The 11732-nt window shown below is 37.9% G+C and overlaps 1 protein-coding gene across 2 annotated transcripts in view; it reads left to right on the forward strand.

Annotated features, from left to right (window-relative positions):
* LAMA2 (laminin subunit alpha 2) overlaps nucleotides 1-5097 on the forward strand; it is a 648749-nt gene extending 643652 nt beyond the window's left edge. For both annotated transcript variants that reach the window (XM_054490395.2, XM_054490396.2), the window contains 3 exons: nucleotides 873-1003; nucleotides 2896-3118; nucleotides 4719-5097. In XM_054490395.2, coding sequence (XP_054346370.2) covers nucleotides 873-1003; nucleotides 2896-3118; nucleotides 4719-4876 — 512 coding nt within the window. In that variant the 3' untranslated portion in view covers nucleotides 4877-5097. The remainder of the gene's footprint in view (nucleotides 1-872; nucleotides 1004-2895; nucleotides 3119-4718) is intronic.
* The last annotated feature ends 6635 nt before the right edge of the window (nucleotides 5098-11732 follow it).

The following is an 11732-nucleotide window of genomic DNA, read 5'->3' on the forward strand; positions in this document are numbered from 1 at the left end:
CAATCCAAATCCATCAAGGTTCTCAGTAGAACAAAAGTCTTTCATGTAACAGCTACCATCCTTCACTGGAGACAGCCGTGGCTACACATAGCATTTATTTCTTGCCTAATAAATAGAAGACTTGGAGGAAATTCCCCTGAGTATTTCCCTGATACTCAGTTCAGTTGGTGTGGTCTAGACAGATCTTAACATATCACTTTGTTCCTAAGTGGCGTATCTTAAATACTTGCTCAAAGATTAAAAAAAAAAAAAATCAAAGAGTCAAATATGGAAAATCATAGAGAAAAGAATTAACTGGATGAACAAGGTAAGTCTATGTCCCAGAAGCTTCCCATCAACATTGTACTTATAGTTTCTCTCTTTATTAATAAAATGTGTGGCGACTTTTGAACCCTTTCAGATGACTGTGGCACCATTTAGTGTGCCCCACTAAAACTTTACTGAAAAATAACTGAAATGTTTTTCTTAACCCAAAAGAGAGACTTCTAAGATAATAATACCTGACAGTGAGATTCTTTGAGTCAATCTCAGTGTGTATCCATTTATTCAAATAATACATATTAAACCTTCATGTTGTGCCAGATACTTTGGTAAGCACAGGGATAAAATGGTGAAAAACATAGACAATGCCCCTGAGCTCATAGCACGTACATTCTAAAAGGGAAGGTAGCCCAGAAAATAAGCAATAACTATGGAGTGTGTTACATGACGCAATGGTGGAAGATAGGCCAGGCAGGATCTGAAACTTACAGCCCTCATTAGAATTAGCTAGCATTTGAATTGAAATATAATAAAAAGTCATGCATTGTACATGTTTGAATTAACAATCCCCATACTGTAATCCACAATATTTTAAAATCTTCATTTTACAGTTGGTGGATTCAAAGTGGGATTGGACCTTCTTGTAGAATTTGAATTCCGCACAACTAGAACGACTGGAGTTCTTCTGGGGATCAGTAGTCAAAAACTGGATGGAATGGGTATTGAAATGATTGATGAAAAGGTGAGTGTCAGCCATGCAAACGTTTCTGATTTCTTCATGATATTGTTGATGTGTAGATATCATTCATGTGTGGGGAACTCGAATATTTCGAAGCCCGGCTGTATTCTTTGTTGGGAGAAAGCTAAATTGTATGTTTTCATCCTTCTGGATTATTTCAATTTGTGTATGTTTTCAGCATGTTGTAGGCCAGTATAAACTTTAAATGCATTAATTCTACAGCAAGCCAATTATGTTGACTAATAATGAACCAAATAGTTTGAGATGTCAAGTTCTTACTGTGTTGCTATAAATACACTCTTATTCTCCTCTTAAGGAACACACAGTCTATGAAACTATTGACTCCAGTGGGAGAAAAGGCAGAGGTGTGGATCATCTAAAATTAGTCTGCCTCTTTTAACAGGCTAGGCATCTCTTAGAAGTCAAGGTAGCCAACTGACATATCAGTTTCTCAATTTTTTTAAAAAAGCATCCAGCTACCATTTCAAAAAACAGCAAATTTATAAAAGTAGTGTGTCAGTTTGATAATAATTGATAATCAAATTCCAAACACCTCTTTCAGCCCTGCAGTAAGACAACTTTGCACTATAGGCAGCAGGTAAAAAGAGAAGGCAAAACAAGAAATTTCACAAGTTTTCTATTTGGTTATTAAATAGGAATCGTACTTCAACTCAGTTCATGTTTCCACCCTTAGTGTTGCCTCCCAAGAAGAAAAATCACATAGTGACCTAAATTATTTTTTTCTTGCTTTCTTCCTCCTTCCGCTCAATTTTCAAACTGTCCTCCAACAAAGGTAATATAGGAAAAAAGATCCACCAGCTTAGAGGTAAAAAGGAGTGAACAAATAAGTAACACTCAATAGTTTTACCAAATTTTCAAACAGACTTTTACTACATCTTTTTAAGTATGCTTCATTTCATCACGTGCTCTTAAGGGCAGTTACCATCAATATGTCACTATCATGTGCATTTCTCACCCAGCTCCTCTTACATGCAAAAGCCTGTTATGCAAACTCCACCCAATATAGTAAACATTTCATTAATAATTACATCACTAGAGTTTACAAACTTTTCCACCTATTTACTTGCATTTTTAATCTTCTTTTCTAAGACTTCATTTCTGTTCTTTTACCTTGTCAAATGTCTTGCCAAACTGACTAATGTTTTTAATGTTTCAATATGCTTCGTTTCTTCACCAGCTTCAAAAGAATTCTGTCATCTCAAATTTCAGGGGCTTTTCCACATTACTAAAAACAGATTTTTCTCATTTAGACCAGAACTTCTAATCTAAGTTCTTCATTGTTAGGAATTTAACTGGCCTTCTGGCTCAGGTCTTTGGCACCTGTGACATGAAACAGGCTCCAAAATGTAATTTATGTAACTCTCAATCTTGTATATAAAATGAAATCCATGAAGGAAAAAAATATAATTAAAACATCAAACGTTTAAAATTTAAAAAATCCTTTACTTTGAATTTGTAAACCAAATTAATGAGTCACTTTAAACAATATCTTTTAAGAAAATTTTATAAGGTTCAGTAAGAACTCTCACATTCTAAAAAGATCTGAGGTAGAATTTTTCCCTGTGTACACTAGGTCCTTTTCTTGTACCTGGCCTCAAATTTTTCTGAAAGCAGAATTATTACCAGCTTTACGTATCTTGCCTATTAACTCCCAACAATGCCCCAAAGCAAAGAGCATAATTTGTGACTCCTGGTGATTAGATTTATACTTTAATTTGTCAAGTTTTAAAATTTTTTTCAATATACCCAGTTACATCCATTTCAAATGATTCTGGCTGATGTCTTTCCTAGAGACCTGATCATTTGTATGTGTGAACCATCATGATATTTCTTTAATGAAACCATCTGTGACTATTCTATTTCCTACTTTCCAGTTGATGTTTCATGTGGACAATGGCGCGGGCAGATTCACTGCTGTCTATGATGCTGGGGTTCCAGGGCATTTGTGTGATGGACAATGGCATAAAGTCACTGCCAACAAGATCAAACACCGCATTGAGCTCACAGTCGATGGGAACCAGGTGGAAGCCCAAAGCCCAAACCCAGCATCTACATCAGCTGACACAAATGACCCTGTGTTTGTTGGAGGCTTCCCAGGTGAGTGTTGGCTACCCCAGCAACAATTTCTTTGCTCTCTTATGTTAGTGGTTTTGAAAACATTTATATTTGCATGTGTCTAAGAATATGTGCTTATGTGTACTTGCTTCCTAGCTTTAGAATCTGCTTAGAATCTGCACCTTACCTAAAATTTCCAGTGTGTAAAATGAACATATTACTTACATAAACCACATGGGACTGAACTTTTCATGAGAGCCCCCAAAGTTTCCTTCATGGAGAGACTGAAGCTAGAGGAAATGAATTAGGAAATGAATTTGGCTTATAAAAGATATGAGGCATTTAACAGCAATTGGAGCCAAACTTGGTGTTCTTTCTGATTTTTTTAAAATTAATATACCAGAGGAATCATAAAATGTTATGGAACTTATTTCCTCAAGTTCTGGAAATCATTGGGTTAAACATAGCTAATTTCCCCCTTATGTTATTGTAGAGTTTATATTTATATTACAAAGAAACCCAAGCAATAAATCCTCATTCAAAATCCTTCTCTAGCCCATTAAATATAGCATGTGAACTGTAGAGATTTACCTAAAGTGCCCATAAACAAGAGTGGCCAACTTGATGAGAAGTAAGCCAAGTGCCTCTTAATAAGTACTGTAATAACATAGCCTCCTGGAATGGTCTTTCATCATTTTGTCAAGAGAACTTTTGTCCCTGTTTATATAAAGCTCCTTTGCTTAATGAAACAAGCAAAATGTATATTCAGCAATTGTTGACAGAGCAATGTTGATAGAAATGCAATGGGGGCCCAACGACAGCTCCTCTTTCCAAAGTGGCTTCTGTGTTTTAAAAAGATCTTTTGCTTCAATCAGGATAAATTCCAAGATATTATGAAGGAGGTAATGTACTTCTCCATTCAGTCTATGAAATGGGATCCTAATTAACACCTAGTAGGCCTACTGAAACAAGCACCTCTATAATAAGAGGAAGATTCTACATGAATATCCCACCTACTTAACCTTTAGGGATTTATTTTTACAATGTAAGAAAGTGATAAAGTCACCTTCAAAAAGTTCTAAGTCAGTACTTAAAAGTATTTGATCAATTGCTTTGTTTCATGAAGTAACATTTTACAATTTTAAGTCACAACTGTAAATGTGTTCATCCCAAACCAAGTTATTTCATGTCTTAAGATGTGTAATTCTAGATGTTTTCATATTTTATAATATATAACTATTAAAAAGTTGAGGCTGGGCATGGTGGCTCATGCCTGTAATCCCAACACTTTGGAATTACACTTTGGGCATAGATGGGCAGCTCTCTTGAGCTCAGGAGTTGGAGAGCAGCCTGGGCAACACAGCGAAGGGAGGATCGCTTGAGCCCGGGAGGTTGAGGCCGCAGTAAGCCTTGATTGCGCCATTGCACTCCAGCCTAGGCAACAGAGCAAGAACATGTCTCAAAAAATTTTAAGTTGATCTTTCTCTACAATTCTATTAGTAAGGCTAAAAACAAAACCACTAACTTTGCATAAAACAGCATTCCAATTTAATCTCAAGCTAACAGTTGACTTTGAAACATGCTCTTAATATTTGGTGCAGGAGCATTTCAAAGCTGAGCCCTCTTGCATTGCCTTTTTCAGATGACCTTAAGCAGTTTGGCCTGACAACCAGTATTCGGTTCCGAGGTTGCATCAGATCCCTGAAGCTCACCAAAAGCACGGGCAAGCCACTGGAGGTTGATTTTGCCAAGGCCCTGGAACTGAGGGGCGTTCAACCTGTATCATGCCCAGCCAACTAATAAAAATAAGTGTAACCCCAGGAAGAGTCATCTGTCAAAACAAGTATATCAAGTAAAACAAATATATTTTACCCATATATGTTAATTAAACTAATTTGTGCATGTACATAGAATTCTTTCTGTATTCAGATGGTGCTAATTCAGACTCCAGACTGAATTTTAATTCAAGTTCTTTCTCAAGTCTATAAATATTAAACTGATGATTATTTCATTCTAAATAATTGCCTGTTTTGTGTGATTTTAAGGATAAAAGGTAACTGGCCATAAATTGTTGAGTTTGCAACATGCCCTCCAGTCATCTCAAGGAAAAGAGTTCAGATGTAATTTATGGAGGCAATTTTTTTTAACTTACTCCTATTAATACTTTTATCATCCTTTACCATGTATGACAGCGTTGGCCTTCTGTCCAAGCCACTGACAGCAAGTGAATTTGGCATGTGTGATTTGGAGGAAATCAGTTCCTTTACTCTATTATTTATGAAAGAATTAGCAAATCATTTTCCTGACCCAAGTTCATTATTAGAGAGTTTAACTAGCCATATGAGTGAATAGCTTTTTATGCTGAAGGTAGAGGGTATAGATCAGATTCAGGCCAGAAAGCTTAATTACTTGATTTTCTTATTTGATAATGATTTATGGGCTTTGGGGAGCTGCCAGAACCAAGCTTATGAATGACAACTAAGCACACATTTGATACTACAGTACTAAGATCTGGGGCTCTCTAAGCCTACAGTGAATATCACAATTTACACCTAGGTGGAGAGGAATAATGCTGAAATGCATTTGTGCTTATCAGGAAACAATAAACCAGAAACTTAAAAGGCATACTTCATCGAGTCTTTTGGAGTTGTAATTTGACCTAACAAATTCATTTTCTATAAACGTTCTGTGTTTTGTTCTCCTTTTACCCATGGTTTCAGTCATCTTCAAAGAGCTCTGTGAGAAGACTGGCCTTGATTTTATTCACCAGCTTAAAAAGGAAACGTTTCATTTGCCATCTTTAGTAGACAATGGTTGCAGTCTAATAATTCAGAACATGTAAAAGAACAGGAAACGCCTTTCTCCTATGGAAATTTTAGCAAAAAAGAATAATCCTCTCTGACAATGTTATCCACTAGGGAAAGGAAGGTGCTGTTTCCAATCGAGGTGATGGTTGACATACTCACTATTTCACCACCGTCCTGTTGCTTAATACAATTTGTACACACAACTTTATTCTACAGAAGCAATTCTCAACCTTAGCTCAGTATTTTTTAAAAACTGCCTATGTTTTAGAAAAGTGCCTAGGGAGTTTTTAAAAATCTAGTACCTGGTCCAGTGATTCTGATTTTGTCTAGGACATAGCCAGAGCATAATGATTTTTTTTTTTTTTTTTTTTTTTTTTGAGACAGGGTCTCATGTTGTCAACCAGGCAGGAGTGTGATGGCACCATCTTGGCTCACTGCAGCCTCAACCTCCCCAGTTCAGTGATCCTCCTGCCTCACTCCCCAAGGAGCTGGGACTACAGGTGGGCACCACCATGCCCAACTAATTTTTATATTTTTAGTAGAGATGGGTTTCACCGTGTTGCCCAGGCTGGTCTCGAATTCCTGAGCTCAAGCAATCTGCCTGCCTCAGCCTCCCAAAGTGCTAGGATTACTGGCATGAGCCACTGTGCCCAGTCAAGCGTGAGAATTTTTAAAAACATTCCCAGGCAATTCTAATGTGTTGTCAAGGATGAGAAGCACTATTCTAAAAAGAGACATTATCCTCCATGCCAACAAAGAGTTTTATAGTCATTTGAGAATTCTACTATTAGCTTTGTCTTGGCCATTTCCACACCCATTAAAAATAATAATATTATAGGCCAGGTGCAGTAGCTCACACCTGTAATCCCAGCACTTTGGGAGGCTGAGGCAGGAGGATCACTGGAACCCAGGAGTTTGAGACCAGCCTGGGCAACATAGGGAGACCCTGTCTCTACCAAAAATTTAAAAATTAGCCAGGCATAGTGGCATGCACCTATAGTCCTAGCTACTCCAGGAGGTTGATGCAGGAGGATTGCTTGAGCCTGGGAGGTCAAAGCTGCAGTGAGCTGGTGATCATACCGCTGCACACCAGCCTGGGCAACAGAGCAAGACCCTGTCTCAAATGAAAGAAATATCTTTTTATATCAAATATTGAATCCAGTGAATTTAATATATAAAACATTGAATCTAGTGAATATCTTTTAACCAAACTTTAAGAAATAAAACTTTTTGAAAACCAATGTGTTTTAAAAGTGGAAACATACATCTGCACTAAACACTGACATGACTTTTTGGGCTTAATCTGGACACTGAGTGGGATAAACAGGAATAAAGATGTTGGGTTCCTTAGATTAAAAGCTAAAGCCTTTCTTTCTTGAGTCCTGCACAGAAAGATATGTAACAAAATGGAAAGCAAAGGTACTTAAATTGGCACTCCTATCAGAATAAAGTCCTGCTTCAGTCAATTTGTAGGTAGATGCCTTAGAATGATAGAATGATAGAACTGGAAGTGAATTGAGATCAGCGAATACAGTGATTCTCAAGTCTAGCTAGATATTAAAAGTGCTTTGGGTGCTTAAAAAATCTACATTTGGGCTGGGCACAGCAGCTCACACCTGTAATCCCAACACTCTGGGAGGCCAAGGCAGGAGGATCGCTTAAGCCCAGGAGTTTGAGACCAGCCTGAGCCACACAGTGAGAACTTAGCTCTAAAAAAAAAAAAAAAAAAAAAAAATTAGCCTGGTGTATTGGTGGTGCATGCCTGTGGTCCCAGTGATTTGGGAAGCTGAGGTGGGAGGTTCACTTGAGCAGGGTAGGTTGAGGCTGCAGTGAGCCAGTGATCGTGACACTATGCTGCAGCCTGGGCAACAAAGCAATAACTGTCTCAAAAAAGAAAAAAAAAATTGACATCTGGGTGTCACCCCAGCCCAATTAAACTATAATCTCTGGGTAGGGCCCAGGCATTGGCATTTTCTAAAAATCCCCACTTGATTCAAATGTGAAGCCAAGACTGAAAACCCCTGAGCTCCTGTCACCTCCACATTTTATGGGGAGGAACTAGAAGGAACTCAAGGATATTTTGATAACTGTGCTCAAAGTCCCACCTTAGTAAAGTTTCCCAATGTAGTCCAGACAGTTGCATCTGGATCCAAGCAGAATTCACTGAATTAGGTTTGGGCAAAACTTGTCCCATGCAAAATTCATACTCCAGAGTGACCCATGAATTTGGATAACCAAAAATTGTCCACATTTTAAGGTCAGAAATAAGGACATTTTGGTTGGGCACAGTGGCTCACGCCTGTAATCCCAGCACTTTGGGAGGCTGAAGCAGGTGGACTACCTGAGGTCAGGAGTTCAAGACCAGCCTGGCCAACATGGTGAAACCCCGTCTCTACTAACAATAAAAACATTAACCAGGTGTGGTGGTGGGCACCTGTAATCTCACCTAGTTGGGAGGCTGAGGCAGGAGAATCGCTTGAACCCAAGAGGCGGAGGTTGCAGTGAGCCAAGATCGTGCCACTGCACTCCAGCCTGGGTGACAGAGTGAGAATCTGTCTCAAAAATAAATAAATAAATAATAAATAAGGACGTTTTATGAATGGGAAAAGTTTCTTCTCTAGTATTTTTTAATTAATTTCTGACCTCAAAAATCAAATTAGTTCTTATCCCAAAACAAGATAAAATATTTTCTCCACCCAACTTTGTCCCCTCAATGATTTCCTCACCTCCTGCCACCCACAGCAATTATGAAGAAAGCAGAAGACTTTTCATTTATTTTCCAAACACCCACTCCTACCAGGTTGTCAGCCTTCTTCTTTAAAAAGGTGCTTTGCACTTTAGAAGAAAAACATTTGTGAGGGGACTTTTATTGAAGTTACCATGGTGAACACCACTGACTAAAGAACAGAGCAGATTTCAGCCCCAAAGCACCAGAACACTGGCAGACACTTAAGGCTTCAATTAGCGCTTTAAAAAAAATCATCACTATTTTCTCCCACTTTGATTTAACCTATTGTCCCCAAATACAGAACGCTTCTAGATTTCCTACTTAATGACAAAGGAAAAGAGGACTTTGACAAATTGAAAATCTCTTGATGTTATATGAATTATTTGTGAATTATTTTGTGTATAATATAATCTATGATTAACATGAAAACAAAACACAATATCGTAATCCATTTTTGCAAGCCCTGAGTAGTCTTTTTTACTACCACTTGCAAAGGATATGACTTAACTGCTAATGCCACTTTTTAATCTCATTTTTAAAGTCTTTTAATCTCAGTTAAATTAAGAGAGGTATAAAAACATATGCACTTTTTTCCTTTGCTCAACTGAGATTAATACATACCTCACACCCAAAGTGAACCTGGAGGGAAGCGATGCCCCAGGCTGGACCCTAAGTTCCAACATGATTTAGGAATCTTGGCATGCAGGCGGTGGCTCAGACTCATTCTTTTGGCCTTTGTGCCAGTTACCTAACTGAGCATGATGTTTGTGCCATTATTGATATGAGGGTGTCATGGGCTGAACTGTGTCCCCACAAAACTCATGTGTCAGAGTTCTAATAAACCCCAGTACTTCAAAAAGTGACTCTATTTGGAGACAGGACTTTTATAGAGGTAATTAAGGTGAAATGAGGTCACGTGGATAGGCTCTGATTCAATACGACGATGTAAGGATTTGAGAAGAGATTAGGACACAGATAGGCATAGAGAGAAAACCACGTGAAGGTGAAGAGAGAAGACAGCCATCCACAAGCCAAAGAGAGAAGCCTCCAGAAGAAACTGAACTTTCCGACACCTTGATCTCAAACTTCTGCCTCCAGAATTGTGAAAAAATAAATTTCCATTGTTTATGCCACTCAGTCTGTGTTACTTCATAATGGTGGCTCTAGAAAACTAATATGGAGTGTTTCTTCACTAAAAAAAATACAAATAATAATATTTTAAAATTTGAAAGTATCAGCACATTTCAGGTTCTCTGAAGAGTGACATATAGATCATAGAAATCCATTATTTTGAACAGTGACCACTATCACTTATGTAATGATTAGAAAAAGTTTGAGAATAAAAAAATGAAGGCACATTCATAACATACTTAAGAAAGTTGTTTTATATATTCTTGTGGATATTAGAAATAGCTACATTCAGTCATAAATCAGGTAATTAATACTATCACTTTTTGAACGTTTTGGTAGAATGGGCTCTCTTGAGAGCTGGTTTTGAATCTTCAGGTTTGAAGAACTGCTCATTCACCCTTGGACAAATTAAGGCCCTGTTTTATTTAGAAAAGTTATCTCCCTGAAGCTCTACATTTCTGCAGGAACGCACCTAGAGATAGAATAGGTGGTAGCAGTAAAAGAAGTGAGAAGTAGTTAGACACTGATTTATTTTGAAGGTTGAGTTAGGCTATTTTTGCATCACTATAAAGAAATATATGAGGCTGGGTAATTTATGAAGGAAAGAGGTTTAATTGGCTCACAGTTCTGCAGGCTGTAGAAGAAGCATGGTGCCAACATCTGCTCAGCTTCTGCTGACGGTTTCCGGAAGCTTACAATCACGATGTAAGGTGACAGGAAGCCAGCCCATCACATGGCAAGAATGGGGAGCAAGAGAGAGAGAAGGGGGAGGTCTCAGACTCTTAAACAACCAGATCTCCGTGAACTAACTGAGCAAGAGCTCATGTATCACCAATGGGGTGGTGCTAAACCATGCATGATGGATCTGCCCCCATGATCCAATCACCTCCCATGAGGCCCCACCTTCAACATTGCAAATCACGTTTCAACATGAGATTTGAAGGGGACAAACGTCCAAACCATATCAAAGGTGGACTAGTGCTTCCTGAAGGATCACCTATGGAGTGCGACAAAATAAGGTTCTGATAACTCGTGATCATCTGGAAGGATAGAATAGGTATTACTGGGGGATGTGAGTGGAGTAGGCTTTTTGTGGAAAACATAACACAGAATTTAGTTTTAGACATGTTTAAGCCACCCGGTAGGTATCTAACTGCATCATGCCACAGGCAGTTGAACATAAGTGTCTGCAGTTCAAGAAAAAGATCCAAACTACAGATATAAATATGGGAATCATGAGAATATTGATGTTATTTATAACCACAAGACTGAGCGAGATCACTAAGGGAGTGAGTGTAGAGGGAGGACTATGGATACACTCCCACATTAAGAGTATTAAGACTATGGGTATAAGAAACATTATTCAGAACTTAGAAATAGGCAAAATAAATGTCTGGATATTCTTTCAGTGCAGTACTTACCGGGCTTGTTTTTCTATCAACTGGTCTGTTTTACAACTCCATACAGGCAAAGGTTAACTTGTAGGTTTTTGGCTAGCAGGGATGCAAACAAGTTCTGTCTGGCGGAGAGATAACCCCAAAGGTAACAGTTTTGTATCAAGAAATCTTATCCTAATATTCTTTTATGAAATGTGTGACAGTGTGTGTGTGTGCATGTGTGTGTGTGTGTGTGTGTGTATGTAGCTTCTCAAATTCTTATACAAGTTTTAACATTTTATTGGTTCCCTCATGGATTAAGTTAAATAAAATCTTTGACATGAGTTCACACTATCTTTGCCTGAGAGTCATAAATTTTTTAACTTTGACAACTGGGAAAAAGGGAAAAGGAGTAACCAGCTGAATTTGCCCAGGTTAATTCAAAACTAAAAACCAGTTCACACAATGTTTTTATTTATGATTGAATTTTCTAAACACCCCAACCTTATGTTTCCACTGCTATATTTCTTATGAAGTAAATAGTACTTTTGAAAGTTACTTTAACGCTAAGGAGGTAAAAAAAGCTTAAGCTTAAGAGAAGAATTTTGGCTTTT

This window comes from Pongo pygmaeus, chromosome 5 (assembly GCF_028885625.2).
Source record: "Pongo pygmaeus isolate AG05252 chromosome 5, NHGRI_mPonPyg2-v2.0_pri, whole genome shotgun sequence".
Taxonomy (NCBI): Eukaryota; Metazoa; Chordata; class Mammalia; order Primates; family Hominidae; genus Pongo; species Pongo pygmaeus.